At 48.0% G+C, this 20,172-nt stretch overlaps 1 protein-coding gene across 1 annotated transcript in view; it reads left to right on the top strand.

The window, feature by feature from the left end:
- Window positions 1-17,943: 17,943 nt before the first annotated feature.
- The window catches only part of DHRS12 (dehydrogenase/reductase 12), a 31,956-nt gene continuing 29,727 nt past the window's right edge, over window positions 17,944-20,172 (top strand). The window contains exon 1 of the mRNA XM_005287092.5: window positions 17,944-18,155. Coding sequence (XP_005287149.1) covers window positions 18,100-18,155 — 56 coding nt within the window. The 5' untranslated portion in view covers window positions 17,944-18,099. The remainder of the gene's footprint in view (window positions 18,156-20,172) is intronic.

Genomic DNA, 20,172 nt, shown 5'->3' with positions numbered 1-20,172 from the left:
ACAGAATGTGGACATGCATTTTGGATGTTCTTTTTATTAAAGACCATGCAACCAATAACCTCCCCTTGTACCACATAGAAATAGTGCAAAATTAGGTGTTTGTAAATTAACCTCTGTTTGCACTTCAACCTTTGAAGTACCCCATAGCTTAATCTGATCTGTTTGGCCATTCATTTGTGGGCCCAAGGCTGAACTTTGCTTAAAGTTTTTGGCAACAGTTCTGCTTTCAGCCATGAACACACAACTCCTAATAAAGTCAGTGACCGTTGCATATGTGTCTTGGAGCACAAGTGGGTCCTTATTGTTTATAACTCAGTCCATGGCACTAAGAAGTGCATGTTAGAAAAAGATCACAAGTCATTCCACAGAGTTTGATTTTAAATAGGAAGTGGGACAAGAGGTGCAATTGTCTACTAAGTGGCCGGGTAGTGAGTTATTAGAGAGGCTGCTCTCTCCCTGCTGGTGTGGTTTATTCCATCAAGTCAGAGCTAAGGTTAGGATCAACTGTAAAATTCTCCAGCCCTTAAGCAGCCACTCGAAAGAAGCTATAATTTGATGGACTATGCTCAGGAGTGCAGGGAATAGGGACACCTAACACTGCTGGCAGCACTTACTGTCTCAAAAGGTGCATGTCTGTAGGTGGAGAGGTGTGGCCCTGTTCCATGCACCTAAGAGAGCACCAGCAGAGGAGCATGAGCCACACTTTTCCAACACTGTATCAAGACTTGCTTCTTACCACACTCTCCACAGTCTCTCTGGAGGCATTTTATATCGCCTAGGCTTGATTCTTGCCACTGATGGAATGCTAGAATTGCCTCCATTGACTCATAGTTTTGGCCCTTGGATTCCAGTGCAGACAGATCTGTTCCATAAAACTCAGTTCATCCTGTCTGAATAATTTCATCTTACATGTATAGCACCTTTCATTCATCAAGATCCCAAAGTGCTTTACAAATTTTACCTAAGCAGGAATCCCTTCACCCACTACTGAAGTGCCATCACCTCTGAGTCAACCACAGCAGCTGATTAACAGTGCACAACAACATTAAACAAAATCTTAGGACACGACGTGAAGAAAAAAATCATATTCAATTGTCACTGCATTGGGAATTTAAAAAGGCAGAAGATAGTTACCCAAACTACATTCATAAGACAGAAGACTCCAGCGCTAACAGTTCCCACACTCACAAAAAGTTTCCTAGGATCTTTAATGGCCACAAGTTATGAAGTCTCATTCAAAAGACAGTAGGACTGGTTCTCAACTGTCTTTCACTTTGGGCCTGATTCTTTAGCAGCTGGAACCTTTTGTGGTCATTTTACACCTTTGCAGAGTGAATGTAAAATGCTCTGAAATCAGACAGGTAGTGTTTTACACTCAGCACAGGTGCTGCAGAGCAAGTGTGAACACTATCATCATTATAAGATGAGAATTCTGATTTGATAGTGGTTTGTACGCATCTGATCCAGAAATAAATGAATGCACGTGATGCAAGGTTTGCACGTGAACACCTCCAAAGCTGTGCTAGGGCACTGGTCCAGTACTGACTGAGGGTATGTCTTCACTTACCGGAGGGTCCGGCGGCAGGCAATCGATGTTCTGGGATCGATTTATCGCGTCTGGTTAAGACGCGATAAATCGATCCCGGATCGATCCCGGAAGTGCTCGCCGTCGACACCGGTACTCCAGCTCGCCGAGAGGAGTACGCGGCATCAACGGGGGAGCCTTCCTGCCGCGTCTGGACCCGCGGTAAGTTCGGACTAAGGTACTTCGAATTCAGCTACGTTATTAACGTAGCTGAATTTGCGTACCTTAGTCCGAAGTGGGGGCTTAGTGGGGACCAGGCCTCAGATTTAAACATGCACAATCACCAACAGCCTTTCCTTCAGCATCTTGGGTTGTCCCAGGTGGTCTCCCAGTCAAGCATTAGCGAGGCCTAACCCTGCTTAGTTTATAACAGCTGTCAAGTTTGCAACCCAAAGCTGAATCACTGAAGATACAAAATATACCTTTTGTTAACATTTTGAATATTTTGTAATTTAAGGGATAAAATTACAGTAGTTTGAAAATCAGCCATGTCCCTCTTTATTTGTAATTTCTTCTTGAAATGAAACAAAAAACTATTAGGCTAATTCTTTTGAACCAGCCAGCAATATGATTGCGGTAGAGGAAATCAGTTGCAATTGTGCTTCTTAAATCATCATCTCTTCTTGAGAAATAAATGTAGCTTTTAAAGGAAAAATATCCATGATTTCCATGGGCTAGATATCCTGTACGATATTAGTATTCATAGTACTGTGTATTATGGAAATACACACACACACACACACACACACACACACAGTGGTGATATCCATGTGGTAAATTACATTTATCATACACTGTTGACCACCTCACCTTCACTCTGCCCACTAATCCACCTTCATTGGTACTACGCCTAACATTCCAGAGCCCTGTGCAGCAGCTTCAAACAGCAGTAAAACAATCTGCCAGATAAATGTTTCCTTATTTCCCCCCCACATGTGGAATCCCACCCTTCCTGCACCCCCACTGCCCCCACGAAGAGATGAACAATGCACATAATTCAGTCCTGTAGCAAATTTGAGTTCTGGCATTATGTTACCCCGGCCGGCTCCAACATTTCTGCCGTCCCAAGCAAAAAAAAAGCTGCGATCGTGATCGGCGGCGGCAATTGGAAAAAAAAAAAGCCACGATCGGCAGCGGCAGTTCAGCAGCAGGTCCTTCGCTCCTAGAGGGAGTGAGGGATCTGCCGCCCCCGAATTGCTGCAGGTGCCGCCCCCTCCCGTGGCCGCCCCAAGCACCTGCTTGTTAAGCTGGTGCCTGGAGCCGGCCCTGGTTACCCCTTCAAGGTTTGAAACAGGAGCTTTATACCATGGAAAAGGGAAATTAGGAGATTTCCAGTGCAACACACAGCACTTGATCCCCAAACCTTAAAGGTCTTAAGATATCAGACTTAAAAATCACATTATTAGTAGGTTTAGAAAAACAATTTTAAGTTATTTCCAGAGCTGTCTGAAATGTATTAATTATCATTTTCCTCTCCCTCTGACGTGTGAACAATTGGATTCATGTTCCAAATACCTTGGCTTTACTGGCAAAGAGATACAAAATAGAACCAATACAATTTTCAAAAACATTTCTAAAATAGATTTTCCATAAAATATTTTTAGTCCTACGGGTGCTGATGCAATTACCCCAAGCATGCTGAGGTAGCCATTCTACCACAACACACCATCATTTAGGCGCTGAATAGCACATTGTAACAGGATGGGCTGCCCCTATACCGCATCTGGGGGCAAGCCTCCCATCCCAGGGCCACAGACTCACACTAGCACAGCTCGCACTAGCATGCTAAAAATAGCTCACGCTCTGGAGCTCGGGCTCGCAAGCCCACCCCCAGTCTTGAGCGCCCAAGCTCTGTCATAAGCCACAATGTTTACACACTAGTTTAAAAAAAAAAAACAAGGAGTCCTTGTGGCACCTTAGATACTAACAAATTTATTTGGCGTAAGCTTTCGCGGGCTAGAGCCCACTTCATCAGATGCACAGAGTGAAAAATACAGTAGGCAGGTATAAATATACAGCACGTGAAAAGGTGGGAGTTGCCTTACCAAGTGGGGGGTCAGTGTTAACGAGGCCAATTCAATCAGGGTGGATGTGGCCCATTCCCAACAGTTGACAAGAAGGTGTGAGTATCAACAGAGGGAACATTACTTTTTGTAGTGACCCAGCCACTCCCAGTCTTTATTCAGGACTAATTTGATGGTGTCATGTTTGCAAATTAATTCCAGTTCTGCAATTTCTCATTGAAGTCTGTTTTTGAAATTTTTTTTGTTGAAGAACGGCCACTTTTAAGTCTGTTATTGAGTGTCCAGAGAGATTGAAATGCTCTCCGACTGGTTTTTTAATGTTACAATTCTTGATGTCTGATTTGAGTCCACTTATTCTTTTGCGTAGAGACTGTCCGGTTTGGCCAATGTACATGGCGGAGGGGCATTGCTGGCACATGATGGCATATATCACATTGGTAGATTTGCAGATGAATGCGCCCCTGAGGGTGTGGCTGATGTGGTTAGCTCCTATGACAGTGTCCCTTGAATAGATATGCGGACAGAGTTGGCAACAGGGTTTGTTGCAGGGATTGGTTCCTGGGTTAGTGTTTCTGTTGTGTGGTGTGTAGTTGCTAGTGACTATTTGCTTCAGGTTGGGGGGCTGTCTGTAAGTGAGGACTGGTGAGAGTGAGGGATTGTCCTTCAGGATAGGTTGTAGATCCTTGATGATGCGCTGGAGAGGTTTTAGTTGGGGGCTGTAGGTGATGGCTAGTGGCGTTCTGTTACTTTCTTTGTTGGGCCTGTCCCGTAGTAGGTGACTTCTGGGTACCCTTCTGGCTTTGTCAATCTTTCTTCACTTCCCCAGGTGGGTACTGTAGTTTTAAGAACACTTGATAGAGATCCTGTAGGTGTTTGTCACTGTCTGAGGGATTGGAGCAAATGCGGTTGTATCTTAGGGCTTGGCTGTAGACAATTGATTGTGTGATGTGGTCAGGATGAAAGCTGGAGGCATGTAGGTAAGTATAGCAGTCAGTAGGTTTCCTGTATAGGGTGGTGTTTATGTGACCATCACTTATTTGCACTGTAGTGTCCAGGAAGTGGATCTCTTGTGTGGACTGGTCCAGGCTGAGGTTGATGGTGGGAGGGAAATTGTTGAAATCCTGGTGGAATTCCTCCAGGGCCTCCTTCCCATGGGTCCAAGTAGAGATGGGGCGCTAGGGGACGAGAGCTGAGGAAGCATTGTTCTAAGTCCGCCATAAAAATATTGGCATACTGTGGGGCCATGCGGGTACCCATAGCAGTGCCGCTGACTTGAAGGTATAAACAGGGGTGAAAGTAACTTAAAGGACTTACCGGTATGCAGGGCCGGGGTCCTAAGCAGGGGGTGGGGCCTCAACTGGAAGAGGCAGGGACTTTAAAGGACCTGGGGCTCCAGCTGCGGTAGCGGTGGCTGGGAGCCCTGGGCCCTTTAAATCACCGCCGGAGGCCCATGATAGTGGGTAACGACTGCAGCAGCCAGGAGCTGGGACCCCTGGGCCCTTTAAATCGCCTCCAGAGCCCTGGGGCTCCCAGCCACTGCCGCTACCCCAAGGCTCCGGCAGTTGGGCTCTGGTGCCAATTTAAAGGGTCCAGGGCTCCCCTGTGGTAGCGGCAGCCGGGAGCCCCAGGTCCTTTAAATCACTGCCAGAGCCCTGGGGCTCCCGGCTGCCGCCGCAACCCTGGGGCTGCAGCAGTGGGGCTCTGGCGCCAATTTAAAGGGCCTGGGGCTCCACTGTGATAGCAGCGGCTGGGACCTCGGGCCCTTTAAATCACTGCCAGAGTTCCGGGGCTCCTGGCTGCCGCCGTGACCCCAAAGCTCTGGCAGCGGGGCTCTGGCGGTGATTTAAAGGGCCTGGGGCTCCGCTGTGATAGCAGCGGCTGGGACCTCGGGCCCTTTAAATCACTGCCAGAGTTCCGGGGCTCCTGGCTGCCACCGTGACCCCAAAGCTCTGGCAGCGGGGCTCTGGCGGTGATTTAAAGGGCCCAGGGCGCCGGCTGCTGCTGCCCAGGACCCTTTTAAATTGCTGGCCTGGGGAAGCTGCCCCCTGCCGGTATGGTCGGCTGTGTACCGACTCTTGCCAGTACGCCGTACCAGACTGGACCGGCTTACTTTCACCTCTGGGTATAAATCGTCCCCAAATCTGAAATAGTTGTGGGTGAGGACAAAGTCACAAACCTCAGCCACCAGGTTTGCCGTGACATTATTGGGCATACTGTTCCTGATGGCTTGTAGTCCATCTTTGTGTGTGGAATGTTGGTGTAGAGGGCTTCTCCACCCATAGTGGCTAGGATGGTGTTTTCTAGAAGATCACCAATGGATTGTAGTTTCCTCAGGAAGTCAGTGGTGTCTCGAAGATATCTGGGAGTGCTGGTAGAATAGGGCCTGAGAAGAGAGTCCACATAGCCAGACAAGTATCAGGGGGTAGCCGTGTTAGTCTGTATCTACAAAAACAACAAGGAGTCTGGTGGCACCTTAAAGACTAACAGATTTATTTGGGCATAAGCTTTCGTGAGTAAAAACCTCACTTCTTCGGATGCATCCGAAGAAGTGAGGTTTTTGCTTATAGCCAGACAATCCTGCTGTCAGGGTGCCAATCCCTGAGATGATGGGGCGTCCAGGATTCCCAGGTTTATGGATCTTGGGTAGCAGATAGAATACCCCTGGTTGGGGCTCTAGGGGTGTGTCTGTGTAGATTTGTTTCTGTGCTTCTTCAGGGAGTTTCTTGAGCAGATGGTGCAGTTTCTTTTGGTAACCCTCAGTGGGATCAGAGGGTAATGGCCTGTAGAATGTGGTGTCAGAGAATTTCCTAGCAGCCTCTCGTTCATACTCCGACCTATTCATGATGACTACAGCACCTCCTTTCTCAGCCTTTTTTATTATAATGTCAGAGTTGTTTCTGAGGTTGTGGATGGCGTTGTGTTCTGCATGGCTGAGGTTATGGGGCAAGTAATGCTGCTTTTCCACAATTTCAGCCTGTGCACATCGGCGGAAGCACTCTGTGTAGAAGTCCAGTCTGTTGTTTCGACCGTCAGGAGGAGTCCATGCAGAATCCTTCTTCTTGTAGTGTTAATAGGAAGGTTTCTGTGGGTTAGTGTGCTGTTCAATGGTGTGGTGGAAGTACTGCTGGGTCACTACAAAAGTAATTTTCCCTCTGTTGATACTCACACCTTCTTGTCAACGGTTGGGAATGGGCCACATCCACCATGATCGAATTGGCCTCGTTAGCACTGACCCCCCACTTGGTAAGGCAACTCCCATCTTTTCATGTGCTGTATATTTATACTTGCCTACTGTATTTTTCACTCCATGCATCTGATGAAGTGGGTTATAGCCCATGAAAGCTTATGCCCAAATAAATTTGTTAGTCTCTAAGGTGCCACAAGGGCTCCTCGTTGTTTTGCTGATACAGACTAACACAGCTACCCCTCTGAAACCTGACACTATTTGTAGTGCACAAGCATCAATCTGGGGACCAGGCCTGGGAGGCTTGCTTCCAGATGCAGTGTAGACATACTCTTGGGTCTAGGGGCCAGCCAGCATATTTCTGAGGCAGAGCCTGGTTAAGAACAGGTTGGAGTCTAGTAGATTACAAGAGATCAGGGCATTGCCTGATAAGCACTGGATTCCTATAGAGGCTGAAGGAGCTAAGCTGGAGAGCTTAGCTGCAGCAAGAACAAGAAAGTTGGTGTCTGTGGCAGGTTGGCTCCCAGGCAGATGGCCTGTGGGAGGACTAGGGAAGAGCTGCTAAGGGCAGGGAGACTCTCCCAAGGAAGCCCCTGGGTCAGGGGAAAAGACCTGGTTTAACTGTTGGAATTATGCTGAACTGTTTAACTGGGGGTTTTGCTGAAGGTTGTTGGTGCCACGAATACATGAAGCCCTGCGAAAAAGGGCCTGAAACACTCTGGTGTGGCACTGGTTCTTTCCTGGACTGGGGAGCCAGGCCAGCAGCCTACAAGCATGGATTATGTCAATAATGTGCCGATATTAATACACAGTTTGTTCTCATGGCTTAAGACTCGTAATGTTCCTATAAAGTGGCAGTTAAGCATCTATTTCCTTTTGTGAAGTTAGCCTCAGCCCCACGCAAGACAGAGCCCTAAATGAGTCCACAAGATGCAAGACAGTAGAGAATCAAGACCTCTGTTCTCCTTCGTACTGACGTAATGGAAGCAATGTACCGCTGACCCAATCTTTTATATTAGTGCTTCCTGTTTTTGCACACTGCATTGACACCTTATGATTTGCATGGATTTAAAATTAATATTTGGTAAATTGTACTAATTTCAGAATTATAACACACCACACAAAGAGCTGCTTTATTTCTTGTTGGGGTTTCGTTTTTTCTCAAATGTTGGTGAAATAAAACTTTTTATAAACGTTTTTGTCTCACTCGTCGCCTTGCGCTGATTAAATTAAAGTAGTTATCTGAAGCCCAGCATTGCAGCATGTGGATTGCTCATGAACAGAAGCTGCAATGCATTTCTTTAGTCATTTTCACATGGGTGACAGCAGCCATATAAACTAAGGGCTGCATGTTGCCCTACTGATGTCAAGGGTAATTGTATATGTACGTAGGGCAGCATATGGGCCTAAGTAGTAAAGCTCAAGCCACAATATTCAACCCCACAGCTTCAGAAATAATAATGAACTATAACCGAATTCTGAGTAAGCCAGTCATTATGCCTGTTATAGGATCTGATCCAAAGCCCAGTCAAGTCAATGGAACGACTCTCATTGAGTTCATTTGACTTTGGATGAGAACCCTAGCGTGGAAAACGAACAGCAGTGGCTATAAAGCCTAGCAGAATGATCATATTGCTTGGGTCATGATGTTCTCTTTCTGTCCTGATGACAAGTGTGTGTATTGGGGGGGGGGGATGTGTCCCCCTCCCCGCTACATTACTGACCTGACCACTCCTCCTTCAGCCCACCAGTACTGCTCCCTGCCCCTCCATGCACCACCAGATCCACATAGCACCCTTCATGGGAATCAGGGGCATTGCTACAGACAGCTGGCCCCCTTTTCTGCATGGGAGCAGTAGGATCTATACACCGAGGGTTCCCCCTGAAGGCAGATCAGTGGAAACTGATTGGCCCCTCTGTAATATATGATAATTCTTTATGGAAAAAGAAAGGTAGGGTGGGGAGGAATGCAGCTAACTAAAGGAAATATCAGTACAGAAAAATACTAATGAGGGGAAAGTACTAATTACTGATATGACAATATAACGTGTTTGAAGTGATGTTTGATTTACTGAATTCAAAATCATTTTTTAATAATAGGAATTAAAATATTGAGGCTTTATAGCCTAAAAATGTATTTTTCTAAGATGAAAATCAACTACTCAGCTTATTCTTTATAAAGGCTACTTTATTACTATCTAAAGGTATATACAGAAATGTCTATGCTATTAGGAGATGGGTTTATAAGATCTCCACTCTTCCTGCTGTAATAGTAGGGGTTTCATCCTACTTGCACAGAAGTAGCAAAAATCCCATTGACGTGAGTCGGAGCAGGATTGAGTCTTAGCAGCCACTCTCACCGTGAGATAGCACCCGATCCTGAGAGGTGATCCAGGCCCTCAACTCCCATAGAGGTCAATAGGAGATGAAAGCCCTCAAAATCTTACTGGATCCAACCCGTATTTCCGATGAAGAAATGTAGCAAAATCCTATTCTAAGAAAAGCGTGGCTTGATTGTCACCTACCATGAGAGAAATTTCTTGGAAGAGTCTCTTTACATGTTTCCAGTATCAGCTGGAATGGCTGAAAGAAAAGAAAGAGAGGAGGCTGTCATAGGAGGGGCTGACTAAATTGACAGCACCCCACCACATGAATTCCTAATGAACAAAGAGCCTTTGTTCTGGGGAAATTCTGACTATTCACTGGAAAGCAATGATGCTGACAGTTGCCACTGACAGATTTATCATTCTCTCGGATGTATAATCCCTAAACAAAGAAAATGTTCCGCTGTTCAAAACACATCATGAGTTTCAAGAGTCAAATGGTTTGGCCTATGTGTCTCTTCCTGCACTATCATAAGCAGTTCAGACTTATTCACAAGGCTCTGCGGCTTGGCCATGCCTCTTCTACTCAAGTACCAGATTCTCTGCCTCCGCTCTTGCAAAGAGAAGTGGTAAACACCTTCCCACAAGTTGCTGACAGACTCCCACTGACTCCATTGAGCACAAGACTAGTTACCTCGGGCCAGATTTTCAAGTGCTCAGCACCCAGCAGCTCCCATTGTGACACTGATTCCCAGCTGCAGAGCTCAGCCCATAGGCCACTTCTTTTGAAAGTCTGGTCCCAATTATGGGTGCTGAGCTTTTTTGAAAATTTGGCCCATAGAACCTGCTCCGATTCCCATTGAAATCAATGGCAAACTTCTGATTGACTTAATGGGGGCAGGAGCATTTATAAATCAATGAATGCAGGGAAACAGAGCATCACAAAAGCCATCAGATCTACTGTGGGAACTAAACGAGGAAGCAGGTTTTGGTTTTGTATTTAATACTGAGGCTTTTGCCACTCCAAAAACGATAGTAAAAGAGCTCGCTACTACCTTGGGGCTGCTCTTAAACATCTTTTATTAAATACAATTTCATTTCAGCTCTACTATGACTCTCTCTATTAAATCTCTACCCTCAAGAGATGGTATGAAACATGCTAAAATATGCTGTAGCACAGCCACCTCTATAGTATTCAATGTTTTAGAAATTCCCTTTGTGTTGAAAGGCCTTTAAAACGTTGCTTAAAACTTTCTGCTCAAAATTTGAAAGACGCTATGACAGGGCAGCTCTAGAGCCATTCTTCATGGTCCTGGAGGGCTCCCTGTGCATCAGACCCGGGCATGCCACTACTCAAGGGATGGCCGTGGTTTTGGGGGAGCTGTGCAAGGATTGCACACCCCCTGTATGAGGCAGAGTCTTAGCCTGTGTTTGGGGGAAAAGGAGTAGATCCTGGTCAGGGCTGGGGATTCGCCACTGTGCAGATCCTTCTATCCCACTCCCTTAATCCAATGGGCAAAGGGAGAGTTTGTCAAAGTCCTGCATGGGATACATCAGTCATCGGTCTCTAGTAACCTCAGAGACACAGCTCAGACATCGGCTGGCAGCCCATGGAAAGGATTCCTGTTCCTCTCTCACATCCTATACGCCAGTAGTTCTCAAACTTTTGTACCGGTGACCCCTTTCAATAGCAAGCCTCTGAGAGTGAACCCCCATTATAAATTAAAAACACTTTTTTATATATTTAACACCATTATAAATGCAGGAGGCAAAGCGGGGTTTGGGGTGGAGGCTGACAGCTTGCAACCCCCCATGTAATAACCTCGCGACCCCCAGTTTGAGAACCCCTGCTACACGCCTGCTATACGTCATTGCTACTGGTCCCTGGAAAGGTCTTCCCTCGCATTCTTCATGGTAGGATGCAGCCGCTCCTTAACAGACATCATCCTTCAGAACAATCAGGTTTCATTGCAGGGCAGTTAACAATGGACACTGTCCTTACCCGCTGGCTTCTGGCTGAGCTGCATCAAGAATTTAACTGCCTGCTTCCTGTGGTGTACATCAACCTCAAAGCTGCTTTTGATTCGGCTGACAAGGCTGCATTTTGTTTTGCTGCATCTGGTCCGTGATCTTCACAGCAGTACTGGAACAAGAGTGTGCATTGATTCATGGCTTTTGCCACGTTTCTGCACAACTCAGGTCTGTAGCAGGGATGTATTCTCATCCAGGCACTATTCTTTGGACCCATTGACTGGATATTAGGACTTGTTGCTCTACACATTGGAATCAAGTTTGGTCAAAAAGTGTTCACAGACTAAGATGATGTCGATGATGCAGCCTCACATGTGGACAAGTCAGAGATTTTGAGCCCTGCCGTCCAACATCTCCAAGATGCTGCCTGCACAATGGGGTTGGAATATCTCATGGCACAAGACCAACGTCCAGAACCTCAGCGCTGGGCTGTAGGAATCCTCGGTGCAGGTGGGACTGAGTACTGTGGAGAATGCTGATGAGTTCATCTACCTAGGCTGCAAGCAGAGTTCAAATGGTCAAATGGATTGTGACAGATTGTGCGTTGCCTAAGGCTAGCTTATCACACTGTGCACTTTATCTGAGTCCCCACATGGGCCAAACTGAGGAGATGATGGATTAAGTACCAGGTGATTAATCAATTACCAAGGTGATTCAGCTTGTCAGCTGGAAACAGTTAAAAGAGAGCCAGGAAGAGATAGTAAGGAGCGGTGGTAGATTAGACAATGGGCCAACGGCCAATTGGGGGGCCACAGAAAAATGGATGCCCCCATGCCCTGAGCCCGCTCCCCGGCAGGAGTGCAGAGAAGGACAGGGAGACTGCAGTCAGCAGGGGTGGGGAGGGGCCCCCACTTGCTCTGGTCCAGGGCCCCACAAAAGCTTAATTTGCCTCTGGTAAGGATGGGGGAAGGCTAGAAGGAAGGGTTAGAGGAGCCCAAGATCTCAGAGAGGTGAGATTTGTCTTCCCCTGCTTCTCCTCCCCTCTTACCCCAGTGCTTTGGTAATAGGTAAAGACTTGGGGAAAAGTCTTGTGCGATGGGGAACAAAGATTTATAAAGCACATTGTAAATAAAGCACATGGTGTTGAACTTGTCACTGGTGTGCATGAGGAGTGTTTGCAGTAAGAATCCAGGATGAAGGAACCCTGCGTTGTGACAGTGGATTTTGTCCAGGATCTTCCACTCTGCAGTAAGAGAGAGACTGATGTGCTGGGTAGTGGAGCAGCAGAAGGAGTTGCAGAAATCCCTCGAAGAGTTTCAGCAGACCCAGTGACAAGAGAGACTGTCCTTGTTATCCTGCAGGCAAAACAACAGAGCCTCCAGCAATTATGGGCCAGGCACAGGTGCAGCAACAGCTCATGGAGAAGCTAGTGAGTCCCCTGGTTTGGGGTGATAACCCTGTGGAGGGTTTGGGACTATGCAAAATGGGCCTGTTGGATGACTCTGATGCCTTTTTGTTACCATTTGAGAGGGTGGCATCAGAAGCGGGCTGGGAGAAGAGGGTATGGGCTCCCTCATAGGCATGGAAACTAGAGGTGCGGGGGGTGCAGGGTTTATGTGGGGGGCCTGCATGCAGGCCTCCACTCCCCAGCCTGGGGCTTGGGTTCCGGCCACCGGCCCTGCTCCCCAGCCACTGGACCCATGCCTGGGGCCCCACGCCTGGGGCCCCACACTGGGGCCCCGTGCCCGGGGCCCCATGCCTGGGACTCTGCTCCCTGGCCCTGCGTCTGGGGCTCAAGTCTTGGCCACTGGCCCCGCTTCTGGGCCTCTGGCCCTGCGCCTGGGGCCCCACGCCCAGGGCTCTGCTCCCCAACTGTGAGCCTGGGGCTTGGGTCCCGGCTTCCGGTCGGTGGGTTTTCGGTATAGGGTGGTGTTAACGTGACTGTCACTTATTTGTTCCGTGGTGTCTAGGAAGTGGACCTCCCGTGTAGATTGGTCTAGGCTGAGGTTGATGGTGGGGTGGAAGCTGTTGAAATCGTGGTGGAATTCTTCCAGAGTCTCCTGCCCATGGGTCTCTACCAAAGTAAACAGCTGTGGTATGTCAACATTTTCCAGTATATTGTTAACCACACTGATGGTTTCAAAGTCCAATATAACAAATTTTTATAACAAGCGTCAAAATGTGGGACACCATGGGAGCTTTCTGATTGGATGCTAATGTAAGTAAAGCCCAGTTAATGCTCTGTTTAACTTGTGTTAAAAATTCCCATTCACATAATGTCAGTATGGCACCCCAGGCTGTACAATTTTGCTTATTGAGCTCGATAAGTGACTGTCATATAGCCTTCCTCTTATATCTTACAATTACACAGCTATAGGCAGAGCTTGTTGTGCAACCTGTAGTTAAGGCCCATACAAACTTAATTTGTCCCTGTGTGCATCTCATATAATCATATGGAAGACTGGAAGTGATCTCAAGAGGTCGTCTAGTCCAGTCCCTTGCACTCCTGACAGGACTAAGTATTATCTAGACCATCCCTGACAAGTGTTTGTCTAAATTGCTCTTAAAAATCTCCAATGATGGAGATTCCACAGCCTCCCTGGGCAATTTATTCCAGTATTTAACCACCCTAATGGTTAGGAAGTTTTTCCTAATGTCCAACCTAAACTGACTTCGCTGCAATTTAAGTCCATTGCTTCTTGTCCTATCCTCAGAAGTTAATGAGAATAATTTTTCTCCCTCCTTCTTGTAACAACCTTTTATGTATCTGAAAACTGTTATCATGTCCAGGGGCAGATTAGGGTTTTGTGGGGCCCCTGGGCCAGAGCAAGTGGAGACCTCTCCCCACCCCTTCTGCCTGCAGTCCTCCCGGTCCGTCCCCTGGCACTCCTGCTGGGGAGTGGGGTTAAGGTGTGGGGGCTTGCCCTGCTCTGCCCACCCGGTGCTCCTGCCGGGAGCCCCCAGGCTCCAACCCTGCTCCCTAGTTGGTGCACTGGGAGGACAGGCAGAGCAGGGCAAGACCCTGTGCCCTGACCCCGCTCCCCGGCATGAATACCAGGCGGGCGGAGTGCGGAGGGTGTCCATTTTTCTGGGGCCCCCCAGTGGCCCAGTGGCTAATCCGCCACTGATCATGTCCCCTCTTAGTCTCCTCTTCTCCAGACTAAACAAATCCAATTTTTTCAATCTTCCCTCATAGGCCTGGACTTCCAATTTGTCCACATCTTTCCTGAAATGTGGCACCCAGATCTGGGCACAATACTCCAGTTGAGGCCTAATTAGTATGGAGTAGAGTGGAAGAATTACTTCTTGTGTCTTGCTTAAAACACTCCTGTTAATACATCCCAGAATGATGTTTGCTATTTTAGCCACAGTGTTATACTTTTGACTCATATTTAGCTTGTGATCCACTATGACCTCCAGATCCCTTTCCGCAATATTCCTTCGTAGGCAGTCATTTCCCATTTCGTATATGTGTAACTGATTGTTCCTTCCTAAATGGAGTACTTTGCATTTGTCTTATTGAATTTCATACTATTTTCTTCAGACCATTTCTCCAGTTTGTGCAGATCATTTTGAATTTTAATCCTATCCTCCAAAGTACTTGCAACCCTTTCCAGCTTGGTATCGTCCACAAACTTCGTAAATGTACTCTCTATGCCATTATCTAAATCACTGATGACGATAGTGAACAGAACTAGACCCAGAACTAATCCCTGCAGTACCCCACTTGATATGCCCTTCCAGCTTGACTGTGAACCACTGATAACTACTCTCTGGGAATGATTTTCCAACCAGTTTTGCACCCACCTTATAGTAGCTCCATCTAGGTTGTATTTCACTAGTTTGTTTATGAGAAAGTCATGCGAGACAGTATCAAAAGTTTTACTAACATCAAGATATACCACATCTACTGCTTCCCCACATCCACAAGGCTTGTTACTCTGTCAAAGAAAGCTATTAGGCTGGTTTGACACGATTTGTTCTTGACAAATCCATGCTGACTGTTACTTATCATCTTATTATCTTCTAGGTGTTTGCAAATTGATTGCTTAATTATTTGCTCCATTATCTTTCCGTGTACTGAAATTAAACTGACTGGTCTGTAATTCCCCGGGTTGTCCTTATTTCCCCTTTTATGGATGGGTACTATATTTGCCCTTTTCCAGTCCTCTTGAATCTCTCCCATCTACCATGACTTTTCGAAGCCTTATGAAATAGTCTTTAATTACATGATCACATTCAATTTTGACCACATGACTCATGCCTCATTCAGTGCATGGGTAGCTATTCGATATATCTTGCACATTCAATATGTGGCCCCAGTCCTTATTAAACACCCACTGTCCAAACGTTGCATTCAACGTTCATTCAAAATGATTAATTTCCTCACATGTGTTTCTATGATGCTCTCACCAGAGTATCTGAGTGCTTCACAACATAAGTGAATATATTGAGTGTTTCCTCAATACATTCCTTTAACAGTTTTTGTAATGTAATTATTTATGTATATAAGAATTTATTTTACAGCAGGCACTGATTGTCAAAAGCCATGCTCTGGTTGACCAGCTGGGCCTTTGTGATGATGTTACACCTGATGGGCACCAAATTCCACTTGTGCATGGCCCAGGAACTCAAAATACACTAAAAGAAATTCCCTGTACCTATTATTATAGGCTGGCTTGTGTCATCCTAATATTGAGTAGTGCTGTTACTTGGTGAGTAGTCCCACTGAAATCAATGGGATTATTTATAACATAAATATGGGTGGGACACTTTCTAACATGAGTATGGATGGGGCAATCTGGCTCTGATTATATTCAGCAGTTTCGCTCTGATGAACTGCCAGTGCAGAGGAGCTTTGATTTTCTGGAGAAAAGTTTTTTTGTGTAGGATCCCTTGTGGAACTCAGGGTTTTCTCCTAATTCCACTATGCCATTTACCAGTGGGAATGACTAGGTTTATATAAAGATGTCTGTGACAGCTGCTAGTGTTGTATAGAGACAGAGTTGCATTTGGCATCTAAATCACAGAACTGGGAGTGGGACTCATGGGACTCTGTGTGAGAACAGGAGGACCAATGCAAGAAAATGTGGGGTTGTTTCTGTATCATTTCAGCTAGCAGGGCTCCCTCCCCAGACCAGTAGCATGAGGTATTCTGGCCTGTTCTGGAATGTAGGGCCAAATTCTTGGGGGAGGTGAGTTTCGCTCCCTCTAAAACTCAGTTCCTAGATCAAAGCAAATTCCAACATATGTTTAGTTATTGTTTTTTCTGTAAATGGCAGGCTACATCAGAACTGAGCAGGGCACGTGGCCCATGTCTATGAGAAAGCTCTGAGTCCAGTTTCTTTTTTATGGTCTTTTTAAATCAGTGTAAATCATTTTGAGATTTTTTTTATACTTTATAGTGTGTTTTAATGATAAAGCTGTAAATGTTTTTGTTCTTGTTTGATGCAGAGAAATTGAGAACAAACAAAAGGTAGAAGGGACATACAGCAGGCAGAAACTTGCCCATGGACTTTCAGTTGCCACTTAGTGCCCATAGATGCTTACAGTCAATGTAAGCAGAACACACTCTATTCCAACAGGTTGCACAATATACAAGTTACACTCATCAGATAGCAAAACACGTTGCCTAGGTATCTTTGGCTAAATAGTACTTTAAAGGGAAAAAAACAAAAGCACCCTAGCGGGAAAATCCATGCTAACCATGGGATAATGTAGACTCGTCATGTAGCTCGGGAGGTCATTCCCCAGTGCCAGGAATGGGGACCTGCTATTACAATGGCTAGCAGCTGTGTAGAAAGCCATGGAGGGGCGTTGGAACAGCCGGGGAGATCTCCCAGCAAGAAGCCCAGCTGACTGTTACTGAGCCCTCCCAAAGTTGCGCTATCCAGAGAGGTGGCTTGGCCACATCAGGGCCCATCGCAGCTGCGGGCTGCTTGCCTAGAGCCCTGCAAATCCGCGGGTGTCCGCTTTATATCTGGGCACCATTTCTACAGATAGCTGTACAGATGCAGATACAAATTTTGTATCCACGCAGGGCTCTGATGGTAAGAGCCGGGCGGGCAGCTGTGAGGAACCGAGGCACAGATCTTCCACCTGCCCTGGGCGTGGGGCCTGAGGGGCAAGGACATTGGGCGGGGGGCTGATTGGGCCCCATGCCCAGAGCAGATGAAAGGTCCTCTGTGGCTCTGTACTGCTGCCCGCCCAGCTTTTACCATGGCGGGGCTGCAGCTCCAAGCTGCCCCTCACCCTGGCCGGAGCCGGGTGGGGGAGAGCTGTGCTGTCAGCTGTGGGGAGCCTGCGTCCCTCCACCTGCCCTCCACAGAGGGGCTGGGGGCAGGGACACTGGGCAGAGGGGCTGGGGGGCAGGGACACTGGGCAAGGGCTCTGGAGGGCAGGGACGTTGGGCAGGGACATTTAGTGCGAGGGCTGGGGAACAGGGACACGGGCCAGGGCTGCTCGGGCAGGCAGGCAGAAGGTCTGCCACGGATCCCCAAAGCTGCCAGGCCGCTCTCCCGGACCGGGCTCTGATGGGGGGGCCAAGAATGACCAGACAGCAAAGGTGAAAAATCAGGACAGGGGTTGGTGGGTAACAGGTACTGTGTCTATATAAGAAAAAGACCCCAAAATCGGGACTGTCCCTATAAAATCAGGACAGCTGGTCACCCTAGCCTGGCTCCCATGGTGGAGCCCTGCAACTCCGCGGATATCAGCAGTGAGCCGCAGGTAATTTTTGCGGCTCGTGGATGCGATGCGGAGACACGTGTGTCTCTGCGCGGGGCTCTCTGCCTGCCCACAGTACACAGCCCTCAGCGGCAAGAACCCGCCAGCCGCTGCGCCAACAAGCGCCCCGACGGCGGCGGCGCAGTCAGCGGGCGCCCGAGGGGGGCTGCGGGCCCGGCCCGGGCGCTGCCTGCTAGGGCGTCTCCCGGCCCGTCGCTTATTTAACTCCGGGGGCGGGGCGGGGCGGCGCTTACACAACAGTCGGGCGGCGGCGGGAGCGGCGCCATGTCCTGGTACCGGAACACCGTGTGGTTCCTGAAGGGGCTGCGGGAGTACACCAGGTACCGGGCGCCGGGGGGGCCGGGCAGCCGGCCCCTGAGCTCTGCCTGGGGCTGCCCGAGCAGGGGGCTCCCGCGGCGAGCGGCCGCGCGCACAGCCCGCGCCGACCCCGAGCCTGCAGGCGGGCGCAGCTGGGCGCTGGGGTCGGGGCTGTCCCCGGCCCTCGGGCTTTCCAGCTTGAGGTCGCCGCAGTCCGGGGCGGGGGGCGAGGCCCCGTTGAGCGTCCTGGCGCTTGGCTGGGTGCAAGCCGGTTGCCTCTGCAGCCTTGGTAGGAAAAAGCTGCCCCCTTGAGTCTCCTCTCCCTTGCTGCGCCCTGAGCCTTCGGGTGGGATTGGCTGCTTGCTTCAAGGGGGCGCCTCGGCAGCTCCTCATGCAAGCCCGGCAACAGTGGGGAGCTGGGTTACTCCTCTGTCAGAGGCACCGAGAAAGCAAGGTCGGCTTGGGTTGTATCTGGCTGTCTGCGGCGCAGATCTGGAGTTTAGCGTGCGGGTTTAGCTGCTGAAACCATCCAGAGTGTGACTGACCCAGGGACTTCAGAGCATAGACCGGGTCCACAGCTGTAAGGTCTTTGGTTTGGCATGCTGGGTGTAAGTCACAGCATTGTGGATCGTCACATTGTCTACAAAAACCTTCAGAACTCCACAGGTCTCTTCACAGATGGACCCAGAAATGTGCTGCCCCTCTCCACCCCACATCGAGCCAAGTGACAGATAGCCAGCTTTGTAATACCTTGGGGATGTTATCACAAAGCACTTTCCAGTGGCACTTAGCACCTCCTTCCCTTAGTCCTTTACCGCACCCAGATATAATGACTTTATTGGCAGGCTGCGGAGCAGATCTTGCATAGGGACTGCCACTCTGGCTCAGACTGAGGGATATCTGCTGCAGGATCCTGTCTCTGAAAGTGGCTAGTATCAGCTGCTTCAGAGGAAGGTGTAAGACCCTTGCAGTAAGCCGATATGGGATAATCTGCCCCTGACGTAGGTCTCTGCCTGATCTCTCTAATAAGAGATTGTCTTAACCCCTTAAATGTGAAGTTTAATATCCCATCTAACATGTTGGTTGCCATTAATTCTGGCTATCCATCTAAATGTTCAATCCTTGCCGAATCGTGCTGAGTTCTTGGCCTCAGTGCCTTTCCATGGCAACCAGTTCAATAACATTGTGTGTGAAAAAGCATTTCCTTTTATTGGTTTTGAATTTCCTACCTTGTAATTTCATTGAATGCCCCCTGTGTGGGGTCAGGAAGGCATTTCCCCCCAGGTCAGATTGGCAGTGACCTGAAGGAGTTTTCACCCTCCTCTGCAGAGTGTGGAAACAGGTGACTTGTCAGGGTTATCTGGATATACACCTCTACCCCGATATAACACGAATTCGGATATAACATGGTAAAGCAGCGCTCGGGGGGGGGCTGCGTGCTTCAGAGGATCAAAACAAGTTCGATATAAAGCAAAGCAAGTTTCACCTATAACATGGTAAGTTTTTTTGGCTCCCGAGGACAGCGTTATATCTGGGTAGAGGTGTATCTCATTTGATCATTTCCCTGCCATTGCAGGGACCTTGAGTGCGGTCCCTCCTGTTCTCTGCTTGTGTCATTTAGTAATCTAATCTCCCATGGGTGTCATTTACATCAGTCTCACTTCGGTGGTTGGGTTTAGAGTGTGGGTGCTAGGTGGTGTTGGGGGTCCTGTGAGATACAGGTGGTCAGACTGGATGATCTAGTGGTCCTTTCTGACCTTAAATTCTGATTCTTGTCTTATTTCTTTAAAGTGTGTGTACACACACACACACACACACACACACACATACACACACACTGTAAAACAGATTTCCTATCTGTGTATATTCTTATTCACATATTCTTGCTGATCAGTGCCTTTTAATGTTGCATCAAAAACTCCTAGAGCAATAGATGGGGACATGTTATATTAGAAAGCTAAAGAAAATAAATAAATAGTTAAATTGAGTCCTGGTAGTGGATCCCCTTTTTCTTTCTTCCACTGAAGACTGTATCTTTGT

Source organism: Chrysemys picta, chromosome 1, assembly GCF_011386835.1.
Source record: "Chrysemys picta bellii isolate R12L10 chromosome 1, ASM1138683v2, whole genome shotgun sequence".
NCBI lineage: Eukaryota > Metazoa > Chordata > Testudines > Emydidae > Chrysemys > Chrysemys picta.
Note: the sequence above shows the minus strand (reverse complement) of the source record. Positions and strands in the feature narration are given on the sequence as shown.